At 56.8% G+C, this 24705-nt stretch overlaps 1 protein-coding gene across 3 annotated transcripts in view; it reads right to left on the bottom strand.

Annotated features, from left to right (window-relative positions):
• The window catches only part of BSN (bassoon presynaptic cytomatrix protein), a 96489-nt gene that overhangs the window by 13307 nt on the left and 58477 nt on the right, over positions 1-24705 (bottom strand). Inside the window, exons 3-5 of one of the 3 annotated variants that reach the window (XM_021068761.2) lie at positions 15170-16054; positions 7304-7792; positions 193-6864 (exon numbers count right to left, since the gene is read on the bottom strand). In XM_021068761.2, coding sequence (XP_020924420.1) covers positions 193-6864; positions 7304-7792; positions 15170-16054 — 8046 coding nt within the window. The remainder of the gene's footprint in view (positions 1-192; positions 6865-7303; positions 7793-15169; positions 16055-24705) is intronic. The other 2 variants (XM_021068762.2, XM_021068763.2) reach the window with 2 other exon arrangements.

Here is a 24705-nt window from a genome sequence, read left to right as displayed (position 1 = left end):
CCAGGATGTCCTTGCTGGGCTATGGGCTCCAGCAGAGGTGCATGGAGAAAGGTCAGTTCCTCAACTCCTAGCTCTGGGCCTCTGGAGCTGGAGGTGACTCCACCCCCACCCCAGGAGAAGCCCCTCCCTGTGGGGCCCCCCAGGCTAGGCAGAGACCCCTGTCCCACCCTGGACCAGCCCCTGTGCCCATACCTGGCTACCCAGTCCCCCCTGGTGCTGGTAGAGGGAGAACCTCTCTTTGGCGGACTCCTCGGCGGTGGGGCTGAGGGGCTTAGGGTCAGACAGGGATCGCTGCAGGGTCTTCATGGGGCGCGGCAGCGTCTGCTGGCGGAGAGCGCTGTCAGCCGTGAAGTGCTTCTGGGGACTCACGTGAGCCTTGTTCAGCCTCTCACTGGAAGCAAAGGAGGTGTCCAGGAGCCGGTGTGGGGACAGGGGTGAGACTGGTGAGTAGAGGACCTGGGGGGACTTGGGAGGCTGGCGGCTCACAAGCTGTGAGAGCGACTCCGGGGGCAGGTGCGCCTGGTATCCAATCTCCAAGGGATCCGGCTTCTTTTTTTCGAATCTGCCCAGGGGCCCTGGAGTGACGATCTGGATGCCAGGCAGGTAGGGGCTGATAGCAGTTGGCCCTACAAGCTGTGACCCGGGCACACCCTGGGCCTGCCCATCTGGCTCTGTCTGGCAGGCCAGGCTCTCCCCGTGCCCAGTCTTCTCTGGCGCCGAGATGTATCTGATGATCTCCACCTTAGGGTCGGTGGCAGCTGTGATGTGGATAGCAGGGGAGACTCTGGGCAGCTGGTCAGGCTCCGTTTGCACAGAGCAGTCACTGATGGTCTGGATGCCCACGCTGCTCATGGCCCTCATGGTGGGGGTGGCAGTGGATGATGAGGCGGTAGCGTCGTGCTTGCTGTCGGAGCTGGAGTCTGAGTGGCGGGAAAGACGGGACCTGCGTCGGCGCACCGGCTGCTCCCACTCGGCACTGTCCTCGTCATCCGTCTGCACGCTGCAGTCAGCACTCCGGCGGGCCCGGCGGCGCCGGGGGGTCAGGACATAGCGACCCTCCCCATCCTCGTCATCTGTCTGCACGCTGCTGTCTGCAATCCTCTTGACCACACAGGGCTCAGGCCCTGACTCTTGCTCGCACACATCCCTCAGGCGTGGCATGGAGTGTCGCTTCTTGATGCTGCTTCGGCCTGCCTCCCACTGCTCCTCAGTCTGCAGTGACATGTCTGAGGCAGAGCTGGGGAGACCCCGGTGCAGCACAGCCTCACGAGGCTGCCCAGGCCCCTCAGGCCCAGCCACAGCAATGAAGGCTGTGTGAGTCAGTGGTGGCCAGTATTGGCCATTCTGAGCCAGCTCTGTGGCAGCCGGGGGAGGCCCTCGACTGGGTGCCTCACAGGCCACAGGGAAGGGAGCCTTTTGCCGCTGCTTCTGTTCCTCTAGCTGCTGCTGCAGCTGCTGCTGCAGCTGCTGGATCTGCTCCAGCTGTAGACGCTGCTGAGCTAGCTGCTCCCGTTGCAGGGCAAACTGAGCCTGACGTTCCTCCTGCTGCTGCTGCAGCACGTGGTGCTTGATGGTCTGCAGCTCCTGCAACTCCCGCTGCACTAGCAGCTGCTCTTCCTCTCGGTGTCTCTGCAGCTCTACACGCTCCCGCTCCAGCTCCTCCTGCAGCCGCAGCTGCCGCAGCTTTTCCAGCTCCACCCGTTCTCGCTCCAGCTGGAGCAGTTGCTCCTGCTGTTTCCGCTGCCTCTCCTCCTGTGACACTTCCTCCTTCTCTAGCCCTGGCCGGCTTAGGGCCCCACCACCACCCCCAGAAGCAGCATCTACAGGCGGCTTCTGGCCAGCTAGTGGGGCTGGGACTGGGGCTGGGGCTGGGGCTGCCATAGCCTCCTTGACAGCAGCAGGGGTGGCTGTGGAAAGTGACTCCTCCCGAGCAGCCCCGGCAGGCAGCTCTGGCCTTGGTGGGCCAGCCCCTGGGGCCTTGGCAGCAGCAGGTTTCCCCAGGTAGACAGGACCCTCAGCAGGTGGAATGCTGGAAGCAGTGGGGAATCTACTTGGTACAGGATATCGGTATGGCCCTGCGGGCCCAAAAGGTACCCGGGGGGCAATCATGGGCATGCGTGTCAGGCTGGCGAGTGGCACGGCTGCGATTCCACTAGATGCATAAGGCCTGTACATGCTGCCACGCACCATGGGCCTCAGTACTGAGGCAGGCTGGGTGGTGATGGGCAGTGTTGCAGCAATTGGAGTGTTGATGGTCGAGTAGATCATGCCATCGGCTGCACGCACAGTGGCTGTGGATGGTAGCAGCTGTCTGACTGCTGTTCCTTGGCCTGCTGTAGGCCTGTACTGGGCCAGGTTCCCAGGACTTGGGTGGCCCTCTGGGAAGGTGGGGTTCCCAAGGAGGCCAGGCCTGAGGGGAGCCAGACCCTGTGGGGCACTGAGCCCAGGCTGGGGCTGGTACTGCATGAGGTCAGGGCCGCTGCCGCCACTGCCACTGCCATGACGCCCTCCATACTGGTCCATAGAGTTGAGGGCAGCACACATACGGCTGATCTCACGAGCCGTAGTGGCACTGTACTGGGCCAGGCTAGCCTCCTGGAAGCCAGCAGTATCTCCCCGTGGGCCATACCTGTGATCTGAGTAGATGTTTGACACTGAGCTGTAGCGCCGCATGGGAAGTGGGTGAGTCAAAAGGTCTGTGGGATGACGCAGATCTGTGAAGGAACCATACTGCAAGCCCTGCCCAAGGTAGCGTCCATCTGCAAAGCCTAGGCTGTAGGAGTGCTTCAGTGAGCTGAGGTCCATGGCCGAGTCTCGTCCAGGGCCCTGGAAGAGCTGCCCAATCCTGTGGGCATGGTAGTTGAGGCCAGCCTCAGCCAAATTGGTGTCAGACATGGACGAGTACAGCCTGCCAGGGAGGCCCTGTGGGTAGGGCCTCTGCTCCTCATGGGGCCCAGGGCCCCCTACCACCTGTGCCCGGTAGGTGGGGGGCTCAGGAGGCTCAGGGTCCCGGGGACCGTAGAAAGGGCTGCTGCCTTGGCCAGGTGGGGCAACATCTGCCACACTCTTCTCAGGCACGCTGGGGGTCGGGTGGAAAGTGCCTGTGCAGCTACTGCCAAAGGGGAACTTGTAGACCATGTCACAGCATGCCAGCTGGCTCTCAGGCCTCATCCCTGTCAGGTCCAGGGCACCTGCTGGCTCCTCTGGGACCAGTGTGGTCACAGTGCCTGCTGTGCCCTCTCCCATCTGCACCACCACTGTATGTGGCTTCCTGGCACTGGACAGGGTGTGTGACCGCAGCTCTGCAGGGGCAGCCCGGTGGGGTTCAGCACCAGGCTCCAGCACTGAGCCTGACTTGAGGCCAACACTCTGGGTAGCGCCCACCTGAGTGATCAAAACATCCCTTCTGGCCAGAGATGCTACCTGGTTGGGCAGGTTATACCTGGCAAATTTGGCTTCCCTGGGTCTTGCCCGGGGCCCACCACGGTATGGGGCTGTCTGGACAGCCTGCTCTACTTGCTTAACCTGGGCCAGGCACACAGGGCTACCTGCACCCTGGCCAAAGTCAAGCCGGCTCTGGAAGGGGTCTCCATAGACCACAGGCTGCTTTTGCTGAGCCATGAGCACAGATGAGGCCATGGTGATGCTTACGCTGGTGGCGGAGCTGAGAAAGGCATGGGTCTGCTCCTGGGCATTGAGGTTGATAACTAAAGGCTGCACAGCAGTCGACTGCCGTCCTGGGATTGGATCCAGAGCAAGGCCATACTTCCTTGCTTCTACGGCAAGAGAGGTCAGGTCCATGCCCTGATCGGTGAGGATGATGGGTGTGGGCTTGATGGCTGTTCGAAGGTCTACCACGGCGCTGCCAGGGGGCCTGGGGCCTGGCTCAACCCTGGACGTTCCAGGGACAGAGGAGATCCGGCACAGGGAGATGTTCTCAGCAGGGAGGGCACCCCAGCCATACAGTGCCAGGGGCCCATCTGCACCAGCACTGGATGCCCGTGGGAAGCCAGGGGGCCCTGGTGGCTCTGGGGGCAGCTGAGACACACTTGGAGGTGTTGTCTGGCTGTAGCTGTGGGTGGTGGGCTGGCTATCTGTGGGTGAGCACACTGGGGAGGTGGAGGCACTGGCATGTACCATCTTGGTCTGGCTGGAGGCATCTGATGCCAGTGTGATGACCATAAAGGGGGCCTCCTGAGAGGGCTGCTGCCATACCAGGCGAGGTGTGCTGGGTCGGTGTGGCGTTTGTGTGCCCTGAGCCACTGTGGGTGTCAGGGCGGGGGCGCCAGGGCTCCGCGGCATGTCTGAGGCAGGGGTCGGGCTTGGTGTCTGTGTAGAGAACTCTGCTGTGGCCCTTGGGCCCAGCCTGCCAGGGGAGAATGTGGGACTCTCTGTGGGAGAAGACGGGGAAAGAGGAGGGCTGGGGCCTGCAAAGTAGGAATAGCCCCGGGAAGTCTGGGGGGTGCCACTTTCTCCATCACTCACACTCAGGGGCTTCTCTCTGGAAGCCCAGCCACTCATAGCAGGGCTGCTGAGGGCCTGGGGTAGCTCCTCAGTTTGAGACCCATAGTTTGCAGTGGTTGGGCTCTGTCCATAGCTGTGGCCTGTGGAGGATGGTGAAAGGCTGCGCTCAGAGCCTGCAGGGGACGTCAGAGTCACATACCCTCGTGGCAGGCCAGCCGGACAAGGGGCCACAGCTGTGGAGGCTGGGGTCCCGGGGCCCTGGGAGAAGGATATGCCTACTTCCTTAGAGGCAGAGCTGGGGGCAGCAGGAGAGCTATGCAATTTGAGGGGGTCCTGAGACTCTTTTGCAAAATGCTGAGTAACACGGACATCAGGAATGACTCGGCCCCCACTGCTGTCTGAGGAGGTGGAGGTGGAGAAGGACACGGGGGCAGCGAGCTGGGTGGGACTGGTGCCAGGGGTAAGAGGGCCGCCATTTTGTTTCATTGGGTCCATGTACGCACTCTCGGCATTCAGAAACTGCTTCTCCTTCTTCTTATCCTCCACAAAGGCCAGGTCCTGTGAGGAGGCCTGGTGCATGCGGGCAATGCTCTGTGATGTCTGCAGGATCTCCTCGTACACGGCTGCCCCCAGGCTGGCTGACGTGTCCTCTGAGGCAGGCTGCATAGCCCTGCCATAGTCATGGTCCGGGGTATCCTGGTATTCAAAGGAACCCTGGCTCCGGGGGCCTATGGGCTGCGAGGGGCCACCCTGGGGCCCTCGGCCCCCTGCTGCCTGGCCTTGTTGCCGCTGAAGCAACTCAGCCTTCCGCATCATCTCCTCATAGGCCTCCTCAGCGCTCTTGAGGGGCCGGCCGGAACTGGGAGTGGTGGTGCTGCCCAAGGGTGTCTCGGTTGGGGAGTAGAGGGACATGAAGGTGGGCAGGTTGTACTCACTGCCCGACTTGTAGAGCCGAGTGGGGCCTCCATCCAGGGCTTCAGCCTCTGAGTCAAGGGAGGGTGAGGGCGAGTACTCGGAGCAGGAGGAACGATGTAGCTCCTCCATCTCGGCCGCCTGCCTCAGCTCCTCTGTGGGGGAGGCATCCTCAATGGGCGACAGGTTACTAGGAGGGGTCTTGGAGCGCTCACGCCGTCGCTGAGCCCGAAGTTCCTCCTTGTCACGACGGGTCTTGCGGGCAGTGCTGCGGATGCGCTGCTGTTCCACCTCCCGCATCTTCTCCTGCTCCCGCAGCAGCTCCTCCTCCTCCCGCAGCTCCTCCTCCTCTGAGGAGTCCTCGATGGTGGGCAGCAGGGGCCCGTGTGAGCGGTGCCGGGCCTTGCGCTGCTGCTTGGCTTCTTCCAGCCGCTGCCGGCGGCTGGGGCTGCTGTCGCTGTCCTCCTCTAGTGAGGACAGGGAGGTGGGAGAGGTGCCCGACGTGTAGCTGGGTGTGGAGGCTGGCAGTGTGGAGGACTGCTCCCCGCGGGAGCGGTCCTCAGGTGAGCCTGTCAGGCTCTCCATCTCCAGCTCAGGCTCCCGGTCCAGGCTGGGGTCAGGGCCTTGACCCAGGTCCAGCTCATGGCCGTAGCTGCCTGTGCTATTGAGCTCGATGGTCTTGAAGCGGCGGAGCCCGCCCTGCAGGGCCCCAGGGCCATCTGTGACCTCTGCTGGACCTCCCTCAGAAAGTAGCTCCTCATAGCCTGTGGTGGCATTGTGGGGCAGGCGCTTCTTTGTCAGTGTTCCTGGCTCTTGGCCAGGCTCAGACCTGGGCCTCTGGCCACCCTTCTGGGAGCCATGTTTGGCCAGGCCAGGCCCAGGAGTGGTGGTGTCATCCTCCTCCAGGTTGTCTTCCTCGGCACTCATCTCTAGTATCTGCCGCCGCATGAACTCCTCATCAGTCAGTTCTGCTGCCCGCGCTGGGGGCTGGGGTGGAAGAGGGGACAGGCCACCTTCACTGCTGTCCTCTACATAGTCGTGCCTCAGCTGGCTGCCAAAGTCATCTGAAGACTCAGCTGTGTCCCGTTGCTCTCTCTGGTGCCCCCACTCCAGAGAGTCTTCTTCTTCCTCCAGGATATCCTCCAGCTCCTCATCAGAGTTGAAGGCCTCGGGCATGATGGACAAGGAATGGGGCCGCCGCTTTTGCTCCTCACTACTGCTGCAGGGTGGCTTGCTCCGCTCGCCACTGGGGACCGGGCCCTGGGCCTCCAACGATGGTTGCATGCTGCTCCCCACCTTGTGGAGCTCTGAGGGGCTGGGTGGGCGTTGCCCCGATACCCCTGCACTGTCTAGCTGCTCCACCTCCTGCTGCACAACACCTGTGATCTCGCTCTGGGAGCTGGAGACACCATCAGAGGAATAGCCTGTGTCGCTGAGGCTCTGTGGGCTTCGAGACAGCTCCTGAGAGTAAGGCTTGCCCACTGGCTCCTGTAGCAGGGTGAGAAACAGATGCTGTATGTACCCCCATGGCAGACAGCTTGTGGGGGAGTCCAGCCCTCTCTGTCAATCCCAGGGCCCTGGGGAAAGGAACCTCTACCTCCCAGGGGATCAGGGTTTACCACCCACTCCAATGCTCTGGTCCTGAATTACCATGTCAAACTTCAAGCAGCCCTAGGTTCCCAATGAAAAACTTGACTAGATCTAGTAGTTGCAAACCCAAACAAAGCATCCTCCAAGCTGTCAGACACAGGATCGGCCTAGAGCTCAAAGGCTCCAGGCCCACTGGGACCTCATCTAGGCCCTGCTGTCCTCTGTGGTCCCAAAGGGCCTGTCCCAGGCCTACATCCCAGTCTCCGAGGGAACTAAGCCCTCTCTAGACTTCTAGAATCTAGAAAGCTAGGATTCCTTGAAAGTGAATGAGACCGACCTCTACCTCTCCACCCTTGGGGACTTCTGGAACAGCCCTGACAGCGGGGCTGGCAGGTTCAGTCCTCCGTACTGCAGCCTTTGCTTTAGGAGTTCCAGGGGGCAGGGGAGTCTCTGGAGGTGGCTTCGGCACAGGCTCAGCTTTAGCTGGGACTCCAATCTTCTTTTCCTGGGCATTGCTTGGGATCCTGCTGGGTTCAGAAGCCCTGAGGGGCTTGGGCAGGGGACTGGCTTTGGTGGGCAGGGGACTGGCCTTGGTGGGCAGGGGACTGGCCTTGGTGGGCAGGGGACTGGCCTTGGCAGGCGAGGGGCCTGATGGCTGGCCCAGTCCCTGTGGCCCCTTCTGCTTTGGAGGGGCTGTTCCAGTTGCACGGTGAGGGGCCCCTCCAGGGGGCTGCTGTGAGGTGAGCAGTGGCAGGGGGGTCGGCTCTCCTAGGCTGCCCTCCAGCAGCCGCTTAGTTTGGCAGTTCAGACAGAGCCACTCGGTTTTCTGTAAGGAAATGGGAGAAGAAGGGTGTGATGAAAATCACAGACACTGAAGTACTCGGAGGTTATTTCTGTGACTATTTCTGTAACCTCAAGTAGAAGGTGTTCCAAAGCATGGTAGTAAAGGCATGAGGAGAAAAAGTCTGATAGATTTGTTGCCCCCAAATAACAGATTTCCCCATCCTTCAGATGCACATACACAGAGTTAAAAAGATGAAGCCCAAAGAAGGGTCCCTTCCTTACATAGAGAGCTTTTCACTTGGCCAGAAAAGGAGGAGACCCTGGAAGGGAAAGTAGCACAAGGGTCTGGGGAAAGGAGGTTGCTCGGGGCTCACCCTCAAGGTATAAAGAGCCCCTCGAGTGGTGCAGAGTCCCCCAGGTGAGAACCCCTGTAGACCAGGAAGGCATCAGGCAGGGAGCACCTCCTGGACACATTGCCCCACCCAGCATCTTAGCTCTCAGGCCTCAGAAACTGTCCTCCATACCCAAGTAGGGCTGGGCTGGGAAGGTGCAGGCTCCTGGGGCCAGGGTAGGCTGTCTGGGAGAGGCCCTGCTTGGGGGTGGGGAGTTGGGCTGAGCAGTCCCCTCTGCTCACACCTCCTGCCCAAGTCACCTTGTCTGAGGCCAGCAAAGACCACCAGGCAGAAACCTTCCCCAGCTCCCTGAGCACTGGGCTGTTCTTCTGATGGGGACTATGTGTGCTGGCCTTTAGGCCAGGGGCCCTGCTTCCTCCAGAGCTGGGCTGGGATCAAGTACTGGACCATCAGTCCACCACTTTCAGGATCGCTCTATGCGTCAGGCTCAGTGCTGGGGGCTGGAGACACAGCCATGACTAAGACAGACACAGGCTGGCATGAGCATTCTTAGAGCTCAGAGCCCCAGAGAGGTCATTTTGAGTAAGACATGGGTATCAATGGCGAAGTTCCCACGACACCAGATAGCAAGTCAGACCCCTTAGGTCCTGCTATCTGCAGAGGGATGGAGTCTGAGCATCCCAGGCCCTGAGAAAGTGATTTCTGCAGCAGGTGAGAGGCTGGCGGGAGCATGTCTCCCAGGAGCCTCCTTGAGTCAGGGCTCCTCCTTGGCAAGACTTGAGGCCCTGTCCCAGCCCACAAGGGGTTTGGATGGGAAATGAGAGCAATAGCACACACCCATGTCTGCTCCTGCCCCAGGGGTGCAGAGCATAGACTCCTACTGTCCTGCTCTTGCACAACACTCAGGCTCCTAGCAGCAGCTTAATCACCAGGATGGGACATTAGGAGAACCACAGGATACAGAACCACAAAGTCAAAGAGCCAGGGACAGGGCAAAGAGGTGGCCCTTGGCTCTCACTAGCCCACAGTGGGTCAGCATCCTCAGCACCCTTACCTCACACATAGCCCCTGGGCCCAAGTCAGACCCTAGCCTACCTGGCAGAACCTTGGGAGCCTCATACCTCTAAGGTGTCTGCCCTCAGCCTGGCATCCTCAGGCCACCATGGCAGGTGCCATATCAATGATTCTGCCCTGGTTTCCTGCCCATAGAAGTAGACACCACATCTCTTCTCTGGGCCCTAGCAGAAGCCAGGTCGGGCAGGTAGCAAGGTCTTTGAGTTTACTGAGGACTAGGTCTGTTCCACAGGCTTGTTACTCAAGGCCTTGAGACTGCTTCCCAGAGCCTGGAGCTCCAACTCTGCCTGGAGAACCAATTCCACACATAGATCCCAGGCAGAGGGGCTCAGTTATGAAGGGGGACTCTTCAGAGGTCCTGGAAGTATGCCCCCTGTTCCTTACAAAGCCTGGTCCCACTGCTGACTCCCTCAGGCCTTATCTGATGCTCCATGTATCCTCCATACGAACTTCTCTGAGGCAATGGGTGCTGGTCACTTGCTGGGCCTTGAGCTCACTTGGTGCCTAGGATGGGCTGAGCCAGGAATCCCATCCACAGGGCCCTAGAATCACCTGGGGTCTCAGTGAAAATCCCTCCATGTCAGAGAGGACTATGAGATGGCAAAAAGATCCTAAAGAGGTGGGAGGGGTGTAGGCAGAGGTCCAGAGAGAGTTGGGAAATGAGCAAACAGCACTGTCCCTAGCCCCAGGATCAGCATGATAGAGTTAGGATTCTGGGCTGACACAGGGGACTGGCCCAAGACCACACTGCTCTGACTCTACCTTGGGTCCATGCACAGCCATCCCAGGTTAGGCCTTTTAAGGTGAGGTTGCCTGCCTTGGCTCACCTTGGTGGCTTGGCAAACCTCTGACCTCCACCTCTGGCCTGCATACCCCACCCCAGAAGCAACAATCCAAATGAAGCAAGGGTGCCTTGGAAGGGTGGCCTGGATGGAAGCAGCAGAATTAATGTCAAGAGCTCAGGGCAACCCCCTGCGGTGGCCTACCCACCTGAGCCCAGAGGCCTAGCCCTTCGCAGAGGTCACATGCTCCCAAGGCTTTGTTCCCTCCCACGCTTACTCACAGAGGCAGCCAGGCTTCGGGAGGGGCTGCCCAGTCGGCCCTCTTGCTCCTGGCTCTGCTATAGCAGACGGTGAGGGAAGGAAGGAGGGAGGGAGGGAGGGCAGGCAGGAGGAGGCATGTGAGGTAAGAGCTAAAAATAAACACCTGGCCTGGCTGCTGGAGGCCCTTCCCCAGCTCTCCGGGGATCTGGGGAGAGGGTACAGTGCATTGGGGCCACTAGTGGTAGAGCCCGGGGAGACCGGGCTGAGGCCCAAGTCCTCTGGAGGATGAGGATGGGGTGGGAGGCAGGCAGCTGTGAACTGAGGCCTGGACTCCTTCCTTTATTCATGCTGCTCTCATCTCTGCCCCTCACGTCAGGCCACCACCCCCCTTAGCCCCCCTCCCCAATCCTTCATTTCCCGTTCTTTCACTCCTTTTCTCCCTTTAGTGTTTACTCCCTCATTCATTCATTCGCCTGCACATTCCCTTTCCTACTCTCCCTCACCCAGCTCCAGCCCTTGGGGAGCTGCTACTCCCTTGCCCCTTTACTTAGCCCCTTTGGCAAGTGAGTAGGGGACAATCTGGGAGCTGGGGGTGGACAATGCGAAGCTCTGAGGACAATTTCTGCCTTGTCTTCCTCTGTCCAGTTCCTTTCTGGGGGCAGGAAGGTAGGAATCCCCAAGGGCAATCACTGTCTAATAACGGTGGGAGGCACAGATGCGCATTCCTCCAGATGGAGCTAGGGGGTTCAGAGTGAGGTAGGGAAAGTGAGTTTTCTGAGAGAGTTGGTGGGGTACCCCACAGGCAGGTGACCTGCTACCTTCCAGGATCACTGGCCCCTGTGCCTTGTGGGCCAAGAGGAAGCTGGGCATCCTCCTTGCACTGTCTGTCACAGTCCAAACGACCGTGCAGCACACAGTCTTTCTGTATGTGGAGCTGGCCTAGATGACACCAGGCTGGCTGCTGAGCTCAACATACCACCAGCCCCACTGCCAACCAAGGGCAGTGGATGAGAACTCCTGAGAGAAGGATACCTAGAGGTAAAAAAGCCTGAGACTTGCACACTAGGCTACAGGTTGGCCATCACTGGAGTTACTGTTTCTCTCCTAACTCTGTGACCCGACACTTCCCTGTCCCCAGACATGCATAGGCTCCTCCTTCCTGGGCCTCTGCCTCCAATAAGAGGGATCCTCCCTGATATCCCGAATGTGCACCATGCTCTCCTGCTTCCGCATCAAATGTGTTTGTTCCCCGTGGGCCGTCCCGCAGGAAACCAGGATCTTGCACCGACCATGGCGTCAAGATAGTTGGGGCCGGTGCAGCTCTTTCTTCCCTGTAGAGACCCTCTTTTAGGACACTCTAGCTCCAATCTCCTGGTTTGAAGGCTGTGTGTGAGGCCTTGCACAAGCATCTGAGGGATGGTGTCTCACCTGGTTCTCACAGAAACCTAAGAGGCAGGAACTATGGCCTGCAGTGCACAGAGGAGGAAACAAGGCTCCCTGAAATCACTCCCCCCATAGGCAGATTGAGGCACGTCTAGAGCAGAGGCAGCTGTTGGTCTCTCCTCTGATGCCTCAGCTAAAGCCTCTGCCCCAAAGAAGCCCAGCTCATCCCACAAATCACAGGCGCCAAGCCCTCTGCCCAGGAAGGCCTGACTTCTCAAGGCCATGGCTGGTATTTTGGCAATTACAAGATAAGAAACGCCAGTGTTACTGTAACAATTCCAATTCCACAAATTTCTTCACAAACTCTATTTTGAACTGAAAGCCAATTAAAAATTAAGCCAGAGGGTACTATTATCCTTCAGAAAGATAAATAGATAAAAAATTTGGAATCAACAACTCTTAATTATGAAATGACTCACTAAATAGTACCATGGTTATTTTTTCAGAGGAAATTTCAAAGGGAAAAGGGATCAACTGCCTCCTCCACTGTATGCTCTGGACTCCCTTTCTGGAAAGAAGGTAAAAAGAGTTCTAGAGCTCAGAGATACTAAGGATAAGTCCCACTCCAGCAGCCCAGAAAGAGGACTCCAACCTCAGGTGGAGCCACGGCAGGTCAAACAGGCCCGTGGGGCTCTGACAGTGGGGCTCCCCTGGCCCATCCCTCCCTTGGGCCCCCAGCCTGCATGCAGACATGGGTCCCTCTGCCTCACGCTGTGCACAGAGACAGCACAGTCATCCCCAGCCTGACGGGGAGTGACAGCTAGGGCAGACCTACCCCTCAGTCCTGGAGAAGGTCCTGCCAGCCCTGCCACCTCCCTCCCAAGGCAGGATGTATCTGGGGCACCTTCTGAGAAGTCAGGAGCCTCTTACCAAGAACACACAGGGAAGCACAAAATTGTTCTGAATGCCAAGTGGCCATTGGCCCATGGCCTAGTGAAGATCCTCAGTGAAGAAAAGCAACAATGCTGGTTAAAGGGGAGATGGCCCATGGCCTAGTGAAGATCCTCAGTGAAGAAAAGCAACAATGCTGGTTAAAGGGGAGGGGAGGGGGACACACCAAGCACCAGCCCCTCCCCACGAGCCCCTTGCAAGGCAAGTGGAGCCATGAGAAAGTTTTCAACATTGTCTGGGTGACAGAAGACAAGGGCTTGGAGTAGGGACGTGGCTGCAGGGATGGAGAGAAGCCAGGGTTCTAGTGCCAGTGGGAAGGCAGAGCCAGCATGGCTTGGTCCATGGAGTGGACACTGAAGTGAGAGAGAGAGAGCTGAGGGTGACCCCAGGCCACCAGCCTGCATCTCTGATGACTGACAGTGGCACAGTTTCTGTAGCAGGAACCACGGGAGGGGGCATGATGGCTGCCCATCCATACTTTTGCCAGGAGAAGCCACAGGCTCTCCTTCTGGGGACAGCAGCATTAATAAGCAGAGTCATGAGGAGAAAGGAATCAGAGAAGCTTGGCCACTTTCTGATTGTCAGGAGCAGGGGGCAAGGAAGCAGAGGCTGCGAGTGGGGAGAAGCTAGGTCCAGGACGTCCAGCAGCTTTACCATCAAGCCCATGGAGCCCATCAGATCCTGTGGAGCCAAGGGTGGTCATGGCCAAGGAGGTAGCAGGAGGGTAGGACATGGAGACAGTGGGACATGAGGAGTTTGGGCAGGGGGCAACACTGGCGATTGAGGGGCAGAAGCTGCAGGGTCCAAGAAAGCAACATCTGAGCAGTAGTAAGAGGCTGAGATCAGAACCCAGACCACTCCCCCAGTGTCAGCATGTGACTGAAACACTTCTGTTTGGACAGAATCAGCACGTCCCCTGGCCTGGCCCAGAGGCTGCTGAAAGGAACTGTCAGGAACATTTACACTCCTGGACAGAGACATTTTTCCCTTCCTCTCTGCATATCCTGCTTAATGAGGAAATGTGGGCCAGGAGGTCTCTTGGGGACAAGGGTCCTCCAGGCTGGGCCAGCTCAGCAGTCCACTAGGATTCACAGTCTCTCAGTGTCAGGCTGCCCTACCTGGCAGTACGCATATGCCTGGCTGTGGATTGGAGTTCCCCTAGCCCTGTGGTGACCCCCAGGTGTCTCCTCACCATCCCGGGCAGCCAGGCCATCTGCCCTCCAGTGAGCCCCTGGACCTAGGGCTTGGGGAGGTGGCAGTGAGGGCCTGGAGGGCCACATGGGCATCACATGAGGAGGTGTCTTGCTCAGGACACTCATCCCTGCATGTTAGAAAATATGGCCTGTGGCGGCCAAAGTAGTCTTCCTTATCACAATGGGCTGCTCCCATGGAGGCCTGGCTCCAGGCAAGTCAGAACAAGATGCCACATAGACCACAGCAAAACCATACTCTCCTCCATCTTCTGGGCCAGAAGTGGTCTGCACTCCACACCCCACTGCCCTGCCATCAGTCACACATGGCTCAGCCCAGGAGCCTCAAGGACTTAGGTGGCTGCCCTGTGCAGGAGGAGGGTGCTTGGCTTGCTATCCCCTGATGTGACACAGCTGGGGACACATCCATCTGCCAAGATGAGTCAATCATAGACCTCAAGGGCACTCACAGAAGGGGACATACCCAGCTATGCACAAGGCAGCCAACGTAGGGTTCTCGTGGATGGCCCTGGGCAGGGTGGCGCGGGTAAGCAGAGGAGCAGAAGCAGCCTCCTGGCCCAGGTTCATCCTGCTCTTCCAGGGTATCTCCATAACTTCTGAGCCTCCCTGGCTGGGCTCCAAGCTTCAAGAGCACACCGGGCCTCCTGCTAACTTCCACTCAGTTCTACACGAGGCCCAGAACCCTCCTGCAGAAGAGGGAATGCAGAGAGACAGGCCCCAACCCCAGCACTCCCTCAAACTTTCCTATGGGTATGAAGAGCATCTGGGAGCATTCCCACAATCAGCTCCAAGGAGATCTAGGCCCTGCCAGGGGAAAATATGTAGACCAAAGGCTATAGCTTGAATAAGTAGACATCAACATCCATGACCCCAAAAGAGGGGAGGGAGGGAGGATATCGCCTGCCTGGGCTGGAGCCGGGGCAGTGGGCCATGGCCTATCCCCGCTGTGAGAAAGCCTTCTGCCCTGCCCTGGGCATCAGGGAACAGCCCTCTGCCTAATGGCCCTTCAACCCCCATTAGGGTCACGAACTGAGGGCAGGGTGGGACCTCAGGCTCTTCCTACAGGAGCAGGGGCAAATGGCATCTTCCATCAGGGCCATGCCCATGATAGCTGAGAATGGGGAGGCCAGTAGAGGGCCTCCTGACCCAGCTACCTCTGGCTCAGAAACAGTGGGCACCATTACTCCATCCACTGTGCCAGTTAATTCTGTGAGTGGAAGGACAGGCAGGGGGCAGGGACAGATAAGGAAGCATAGCCCCCCTGCAGCTGTTCAGAGTCAGACCTGTGACTGCCACAGATCCAGCTTTCTACAGCCCTTTCTTGCTCCCATGCCCCCCATTACCCCAGGCCTTGGCCCCTCACCAATGGCCAAGGGGACATGCTCATTACCTCCACAGCTCTTACCTCCACCAGATGGGGCGTCGGGTTGAAGCCACACAGGTTGCACACCTGGAGTTTGCAGGTGGTGCAGGTGTTATAGTTGGCAGGGCCCTTGCTGCCCATGTTGAGCTCGGCTTGGCACAGAGGACAGGTGGCCCTTTCCTTGGGCATGGTCTTTGGCTTGGCAGTAGCCTTGGACACTGCCTGGTGTTCTGCTCTGCCATGCTTTGGACTGGTTGTTCCCCCAGTTCTCGCCAGAGCTCCAGGCCCTGATCCAGGACCTGTTTTAGCTCCAGGCTCAGTTTTGGCTCCAGGTGCTGGCCCGGGCCCGGGCCCTGAGCCTGGGGGTCTTGGGCCAGACTCCTTGCTGGCATCACTGAAGACGATCTTGGGTGGCCCCTTGCTGGGGGCGGGCTGGCCCTGGGAGTCGGCCTCAGGCTGCGCAGACATGAGGGTGCTCGCCTGGGTCAGCAGTGATGCACCAAGGCCAAAGAGCTTCCCAGTGAGGCCCTCCTGGGTCTGCTCAGCAGCACCAGGCCCAGAGGGCACCGTGGTGGCACTTTTGGCCGGGACCTCTCCTGCAGGTGGCCTGGGATCAGCTGTGGAAGGCTTGATGGGGAGAGAGGGCTGGGGAGACACCCTCCCTACCTCTGGAGGGGCAGATGCTTGGGCAGGCCCCGGCACTGAGGTGGCCCTGGCTGTCTCAGCCTGCCGGGGGCCAGGGTGTGGTCCCCCTGGGCCCTGAGATCTCTCTTGCTCCGGCTTCCCCAGAGGCTGTTTGGCTGGGGAGTGGGCAGGAGACAGGGCCGGGGAGTGCAGCTGCTGCTGGCTCTTGGAGCGAGGCGCAGTGGTCATATCCATCCCTAGAGCCCTCTGCATCTGGCAGTTCAGACAGAGCCACTCCTTCACCTGAGGAGGAAGCATCATGGTCATCAGAGTGGTCAGCACTGGGGACGCCCATGACCCAGGTCATTGCAGCCCACAGCAGCCAGGGCCAGCTCCTAGCACAGGTAGGAGCAGCAAACCTGGCTCAGGTGCTTCTGGGATGCCAGGAGGTGGGGCTGAGGGACAGACGGCACTGCCTTGCCTTTGAGGAGCTGCCAGGTACGTGGAACAGAACAGAGGCAGTCACACACTCCCCAGCCCCAACTACCAACCACTGTCTGCCAGGGTCCTCCCCATGCCCACTGGCTGCTCACACCTGCATATATCATCCATCTCCACATCCCATCTCACAGATCTGTGCTCTCATTCCCCTGGCTGGATGACCCCAATAGCCTCCAGCTGGTCTACTCTCTTTCCCCTGCTGCCCCCTTCAGGCCATTTCCTCACAGCAGCCAGAGTGATCTCATAACATAATAATAAATCAGGAGGGAAGGTGTAGTGCAGTGCCTGGTAGGCAGTAAGTAATCAATAAAAACTTGCAGAATGAATAAAGAGGTGAAGAGTAATAGGTGGGAGAGGAAGGCATAGGAAATAAAAAGAAACCATGAGTTCCATCCTAGAGGAGTTTAGAGTCTAGCTAAGGAGACAAGATACAAATGAACTATCTAGAGAGCAAAATAAGTGAAGGCAAAGTAATGCAACATGACATAAATAGAATAAAAGAGCCTTTTGCTTTCCTAAGGAGGGCATTTTTTAAGAAAATGGGATAATTTGTGCCTCCAGAATAAACAAGCCGTGTACTGCTGTTCACATTGATGGACACGTAGTTTCTCTCTGTCATTAACTCCTTCCTGAGGAAAGCAGACTCACGACTCAGGTTGGGCCAATCACTGGTTTCAGCGAAGGATGCAGGGATGGTCAGGTGACCTATAAACAGAGCCAATCAGAGCCCTCCCTTGTTACTTTGTATGTGAACTGACAGGAGATAGGATCATTCATCAGGAAGATGTAGCCTTAGAGCAGTCAGTAGCCTTCTTGCTCAGCATGCAGAGAGGAGCTAAAGATGAGTCAAGAGACTGTCAGAAGAGGAGCCTAGACAAGGAGGAAGGGGCAGATCTGGAGACTTCATTTATTTTATTTTATTTTTTATCTTTTTGCTATTTCTTTGGGCCGCTCCCGCGGCATATGGAGGTTCCCAGACTAGGGGTCAAATCGGAGCTGTAGCCGCTAGCCTATGCCAGAGCCACAGCAATTCGGGATCCAAGCCACATCTGTGACCTACACCACAGCTCATGGCAACGCCGGATCCTTAACCCACTGAGCAAGGGCAGGGACCGAACCTGCAACCTCATGGTTCCTAGTTGGATTCGTTAACCACTGCACCACGACGAGAACTCCCTTTTTTTTTATTATTATTTTTTATTTATTTATTTATTTTGGAGACTTCATTTAATTCCCTGGATTCAGCTCTGCTTTAAGGCTATACTCAGACTTCCAGTTACATGGGCCATTATCATCTTCCTCTAAAATCCACACATAAGTCCAAGGACGTCACCTACAGATTCAAAGCCCTCTAGTGGATTCCCACCACACTTACCACAGGAACTCTTTGCCATGGCCCATGAGGCCCCCGATCCACCCCATCCCAGTCCTCTCTCCTCTCCTTTCCAGACACTCTGGGCCTCCTGTTCTGCCAGGTGGTCCTTTGAGCTCTCTTCTGTCACCAGGGCCTCTGCACTCACTATTCTCTCTGCCCCAGGGCCCAGCTAGCTGTGCAGGTCTCAACCAAGTTCCACTGCCCCATCGGGGCCCTTCTTGGTCACACAATCTAAAATACCGCCAAAGTCCTCTGTAGCTAATCACTCCATTTGTTTTCGTCACAGTATTTATCCTCTCCTAAAGCTTCTGCTGTTTGGTTCCACTGAGTGTCTCCTATCTCCCCACTGGGCCCATGAGCTCTCGCTGAGGTGGTTTCAGGACAGTGAACAGTGTGTGGCACAGAGCAGGGCTCACTCCAGAGAGGCTGGCTGTGGGATTAATCCTGACAGCCTATTAATACGGGCATAGCTCTCAGAAGACTGCAGCCATGAGATTGGAGAATCGGCACCCCATGAGGAGGCTCCAGAGCCAAGGCCAGAGGTCAAGTGTGCTCATCTATGGTTGCAGCCAGAGTATCTGGAAGCACCATGGTGGCCCAGTTGCCAGGCAAAGGTCCAGTCAGGTCCTTGGGGGCAGAAAGGCCCTGCTGCCCACCCTCAGGGGTGGGTTTGGCCCTGCTCTCTGCCTTGAGGCCACAGGGCTGTGCTGCTGTGGCTCTGGTTGCTTTAGGAGCCTGGGCTTGGCTGTCTTGCCCAGCAGCCCAAGAGCAGCATCTGAGGAGTGGGAAGAAGGCCACATTTTGGTGAGTTTCCCCTGGCACCCAGCACCACACAGGATGGGTTCACAGGCCTTCTTTCACTTTGTCTTCACAGTAGAGAAAGCCAAGGTCTAATATGATTTGGTCACTGGCTCTTGTAGTCACCCAGGTAGGAAGGGGGCTGCTGGTGACACTGGCCCCACCAGCCCTGCCCAGCTCCTGAGCTGCAGCCTGGAGCCTGGTGCCTTTTGCATGTCTGCCTCTTCCGCAGGCCACTGAGTCTCACACAGGTCAAATCATGGGTCTAGGGTTGCCCCTGGGAAACTCAAAGACCAAGCTCAGCTCTAGAAACCCTAAGAAGTGATGCCAAAGCCCCGGGGTGCGAAGCTATTACCCAAGCTTGGAACTGTTAACTCACCCAGATGCTTGTGAAGAACCAAGGCAGCTCTACTTTTGGACAGAGAAAGCCACAGAAGAAACAATTTGTGTCCTGCAAATCAGCCCAAAGTCTCCACTAGAAAGGCCATTCTTGGGGTGGAGAGAGGCAACAGGGGTTCACTCCCATCAAAAGTAGAAGTTCCTAGGGGCAAGCTGTTTGGGCTTGCCCTTAGAGGGACCCTGGGGGGCCTCTGAGGGGAGGCCTAGGCCCTGACCCAGCACTGCAGCCACAAATTCAGTTTCCGTGGCGGGCGCCCAGCCCACATCCAGGGCCCCATCTCTGCAACATGCCCTGATGTGGGACTTCCCGAGAAAGGGAATCTGGGAGATAAAGCTCTTTATCCTGGGACTTCAGGGTGACCCTCTTTTGGGTTCTGGACAGGGTTGATCAAGGGCATGTGCTAAAACTCTTGCTTTCACCACCAGAACCTTCCCTTGCCCAGCCCCCGTCACCCAGGCTGTCACAGGCGGCTCACCTAAAATAGAACCTCTCCAAGAAATGGCTAAAACGCCCCTCAGTGACTCATCTCCCAGATGGGTGCAGCTATTTCTATCCAGCCTCTTCCAGACGGCGAGGAGCCTTGACCGTGTCCTCTCCCAGCCCCTCCCAGGCTCAGGCCCAGGCAGATAGGCCCAGCATGCAGAGCCTCCCAAGGAAGATGCTGGCGGGGGATCTCTCTCTGAATCCAGCAAGACTTTCCTCTCTGCCTCCCCCATGGATCCCTAGGAGCTGGCCAGGAGGGGCTCTCCCTCCTTGCTCCAAGGTCCTTACCCCATATTAGGGGGATGAGGGCTGTCTACTGGGTAGGGAGAGAGATGGCTAGGCACCATCAGCCCACCTGCCCATCTGGGCTGGGATTCATGACCAGGCCTGTGGCAGCTCCTCCAGCCCTAGCCCAGCAACAGTGAGAATCTTTCTTGGCTGGACACAGTGTCTGTGGCTCCTGGGCACCCTCCTAGCCAGGTGCCCACCAGAATCAGAGGGCAGGGCCTTCTACCAGTGTGACAGGGAACCTCTCTTCGAGTCTTATTATCAAAAATCTCCATAAACCTGATTTGGCACATTGCCAGGAGATGGGCAAGTCACAGCCTTCGTGTCCCAGGACCCAGAGGTGGAGCTAAGGGGACTTCCCAGGGCCACTCTGAGACCTGGCTCTGCCAGACATTAGCTTTTGTCAAGTTGACCCTTCTTGCCAGCAAGGAGGTCCATCCTGCTATCACAGAGGCGCAGATGTCCCTGCCCCCAGCCCAGTGGGGGCATGAGCAGCAGTGGGGTGGGAAGGCTCAGTGTGGTGTACAGCCAAGAGCTGGCCTGGAGGTGAAGGAAGCAGAAGTTACAGCAAAGTGGCTTTTCACGGGAAGCCAGTGCCTGCTCTGTCAGGAGCCAGCTAGAGATTTGGAAAAGCAGGCCTTGCGGGCTCTGAAGTTTTGCAAGAAGAGCCTTTCTCAGCTGCTCCCTTACTCAAGCCACTCCATGTGCAGGATCCAGAGGCTCAGGGACCACACACTCAACACGCAGTCAGCTGTGACCAGTCTGCATGACCTCTGGCCTCTCCCTACAGCTCCCTCCACTTGGCTCTGGAGCAGGAAGAAGAGTAGGGGCATTTGAGGGGAGGGGTTTCTACATCTTTCCCACAGGGACACTGGTGGCACTGAAACATGCCACCCTGTGTCTCAGCCTCAAAGGGTGGGATCCAGCCTTGCATATCACATTTGGCCCCAGAGAATGCTGCCCAGGGAAACTGCTTCTATTCCTGGGGGAAGCCTGATGCATTGTCACCCCCATGGCTGCCAGGAAGCTCTGAGGGCCCCCAGCAGTAACGGGTTCTCTTTCTACTGCCCCCTCCCACCAGCAAGGAAGCAGGAGGATAACAGCTGCCACTTAGCCTGCTTTCCTGCGGGGAGCAGCGGCTTGCCTCTGAGGCCCAGGCCTCCCTGGGAGAGGTGTTGGATCACTGCACTGACATCATGCCTGATGCTGCATTCAGGTTTTTTTCCATTTTGATATAAGTTGAAACATCTCAGAGCCAGCTTATAAATGAACCCTCCCTGCTGGTGCCAAGTCCAGAGGTTTCTGGGAGGGCCCAACCGGCTGGTGTGACTCCATGCTCTTCCGGGCTGTGAGTCACTGGTTAGGCCTTGACAGGAGGCACATGGCCCATTTCGGGCCAAGGATAAGGGTGGGTCTGTGCCCTCTCACTGCCCATGGCCTTGGACATGTTGCCTGTTTCATCCAGCATCTAGCTGCCCCAAGTCTTCCACCAATCTGTTTCGCCTGTCAACTGGCTGACCTCAAGCCTAGGGCTGGGCACCACAGGGTCCCACAGGGCGGGGCACATTGATTCAGAGCTGGATCAGCCAGACCTGGCTCAAAGGGAGGCCTGTGCCAATCTCATCGGGCCAGGACCCTGATGTTGGCCCTGGGAACCTGCCCTGAATCTGAGGCCAGGATTTGGGTAGTGGAGGCTGAACCCAATTGCTGCCTGGGGCTCGAAAGCCTCACTAGCCTGGAGCTCCATGAGAGGGGAGACAACCCATCTCACCTCCCGATATTTCTCAACTCCTCCAACCCTGCCCCAGACAGCCTCCCCACCTCCCAGGCCTGTCCACTCTACCCTACAAAGCCTCCTTTCCTGGACCAAGCCAACTCCACTGTACTCCATCCTTCACGTCCTCTCAGACCCCAGTCAACCTCTCCAGGAGAAGCTGCACTCCCCAGACTTCAGAATGTGGCAATGCCTCACCTTCTTTAAAATCCCTGGGCCCTCAGGGCTTAGCGCTTGGCTTGCCCCATCCTGCTTCCCTCCTGGTTGCTGTTGCCCTCCAGCCCCTTCACCATGGCCTCTTGTTCTCAGAAGTCCTGGGCCCTTGCCTCCCAGGCTTCCACAGTCACTGCAGATGGCAGCCACCAGCTGACCCAACTGACAATTCTATTTCTCAGTCTCCCTCTCAAGCTTACTATCGCCCAAAACTGTCTCTCCTTCAAAACTGCCCCTGCGCGAGTCCTCCTCTTGGCCTCTAGGTCATTTCCCAGGCCTCCCTGGTACAGCAGCCCTGGGGCCTTTCACAGACCTCCCCCACTGAGCCTCTGCTTTCTGTTTATCCACGGACCCCTTGCCTTTAAATCTCTTCCTGCCAGCTGAATCTATGGTCTGCCGTTCCAGTCACAGTCCACTAAATCTCTATGCTCTTTTGACCTATGTCTGGTCCAGAACTCGATTCAACTGCATGCCTCTTTCTCTGGGCCTACTCCCAAACAGCTGAATGGACACCAGGCAAATGTGTTCCCCTGTAAATTAACTTATACCCTAGCTTCTCCTAGGCCCCCACAACTGCCTGGTTAACTCACATCATTTCTCCACATTGGCTGGCTCAATTTCTCCAGCCCCCTCCCCACCTGTCACCTTCCCCTGCCTTCTGGATCAAACGATGGCCTTACTTTCAGTGCCTCAAAAAGGAGCCACATAATAGGATGCCTCCTCCACACTCAGGATCTGAACTTGCCTCTTCATGTTGCAACAGAACAAATGGTGGGGGAAAAAATGTAATTGCAATGTATACATGTAAGGATAACCTGACCCCCTTGCTGTACAGTGGGAAAATAAAAAAATTATAAAAAAAAAAAATGAACTTGCCTCTTCAGGGGCCCCGCTCCTTCAATCACGCCCCATCCCCCACATGCCGAGGCATCCCTGTCCTCTTAGAACTCAGGCAGCGCCGCTGTCTCCTGCTTTTCAGAAACCCTCTCCTGCCCATACACATTCCCTATTTTCTGCCCATGCTCTCTCCTCTCCTTCTCAGCCAAGCTTCCCAAGAGTTAACTATGTGGATGAAACTCAAAGAACATTGTGCTGAGTGAGAGAAGCCTTACATAAAAGAATGCATTCGGAGTTCCAGTCATGGCTCAGTGGTTAACGAATCCGATTAGGCTTGGATCCTGCATTGCTGTGGCTCTGGCGTAGGCCGGAAGCTACAGCTCCAATTAGAACCCTAGCCTGGGAACCTCCATATGCTGTGGGTGCAGCCCTAGAAAAGACAAAAAGACCAAAAAAAAAAAACCAAAAAAAAGAATGCATTCTTTATGATTCCATTTATATGAAGTTCTGTAATAGGCAAAACTCATCTATGGCAGATAAAAATCAGAGCAGCAGTTGTCTCTCGAGGAGGGGTGAGGATGGACAGGGATGGGGCCTGAAGGGACTTTCTGCAGTGATAGGGATGTTGTCTACCTTGACTGGAGGGCTTTGGGTGACAGAGGTGCATGTTTTTGTCAAAGGTCACTGAATGGTACATTTAAGCTTTGCACATTTCATCCTGTGTAAATTTTACCTTAAAAAAACCTTAAACAAAAATTAATCTCTAACCAATGCTATGCTTGCTGAAGTATTGAGTGGAAATATACAGTTGTGAATCTCCAAGGTCTCCAGCCCTAACCTGCCTGCCACATGCCAGACCTATCACTCTACTGCACTCCACTTGGGTACTCACAGGCACCTCCAACTTGACATGGTCCAAACAGAAGAATCCTCCATCTCCCACCCCCATGGCCACTACGTTTCCAAAATCTGTCTGCTTAGCGTCCAAAAAACACCAGGAATCTGTTGCAGTTCCTCATCATGCCCATCACTACCCCAGCCCCAGCCCCAGCCTACTCCTGGAACCCACAGCTGCCCCTATAGGCTGTTTCCCACACAGCAGCCAGAGGGGGTGGGTGGGTATGTCTGTGTGCTATTGTTGCATGTACATATACATATATGGGGGGTAAAATAAACATACCATAAAAAGTGTCATTTTAATCATTTAAGTGCAGATTCAGTGACATTACATTCATAATGTTGTGCAAATATCACCACTATTTCCAAAGAGGTGTTTTTAAATGCACACCTGACCTTTCCATTGCCACCTTCCACAACCTTTGAAATCCCATCTGAAGACCCCAGCAGGCTCTGCCTGCCCTCTGGTCCTGGCCTATGGTAACCCACCCACTCTGGACCTGGCTTGCTCCTGGGCCCTCAAGTGGACCACGCACTTCCCTTCTGGCCTCCCCTGCTTCCACCTGTCTCCAGCCCAGCATCGGTCTAACATCTGCAGTCTAACTTCTCCTTTTACAAGTCCCCAGGTCTTGTCACAGCATCACACCAAGCTCCTGCAGCCCTGACCCCTAGGTGTGGCCATGTGTTCACGGGGGTGATGTGGTGGGAAGGCTGCCTCTCCTCCTGGCCTGAAGGCTCCCCAGGGCTGAGCAACCCATCTGCTTCAGCTCTGCCTGACTCTCCAGTGCCAAGGACAGTTCCTGGCTTATCAAGGGACTTAAAAAGCATTTGTGGAGGGAAGAAGGGATGAGAAGAAAAGAGAGAGTAGATGTGAAGTCTGCCCAGGCCAAAGGTCGAGCTAATCAATGGTAGAAACAGCAAGACCAACAAGTGACTGGCCAGCAACTGGCTACTTTACCTTTTCCTGCCTCTGGACCTTCAGCTTCTCCATCACCTCCCTTCCCTGCCTCTCCCCTCTTGTCCCTTCTCCCCACTCACTTTTTTTCTCCCTTTCTACCATTTTTACTCCATTCTTTTACATTCTGTTTCTTTTGCCCTTACATACAAAAGCAGGTGTTTTAGGAATACAATTTCCTATTTTTTTGTTCTGATTTAACTTTATATTCATTCTTAGATAACTTTTCAGAGCTAAAAGTTAAGCATCCCATGCCTGATAGCTGCAGCCCTGCAACAGCTCCCGCTCCCACACAACTGCCTCTAGCACCTGTCCCCAGTAGCTCTGGCTTCCAACCCGCAGTGGTCCAAGCAAGGCAGCTGAGGGGTCTATCTATAGGGAGCAGGGATGGCTGCCCAGGGCTGACTGAAGCGGGGGAATTTCCCTATTGATT

This window comes from Sus scrofa, chromosome 13 (genome assembly GCF_054392235.1).
Source record: "Sus scrofa isolate SSC_HxYL_T2T_F1_AM1 chromosome 13, Sscrofa_HxYL_maternal_Yorkshire_Landrace_v2.0, whole genome shotgun sequence".
Classification (NCBI taxonomy): Eukaryota; Metazoa; Chordata; class Mammalia; order Artiodactyla; family Suidae; genus Sus; species Sus scrofa.
This window is presented reverse-complemented; position numbering and strand designations above follow the sequence as displayed.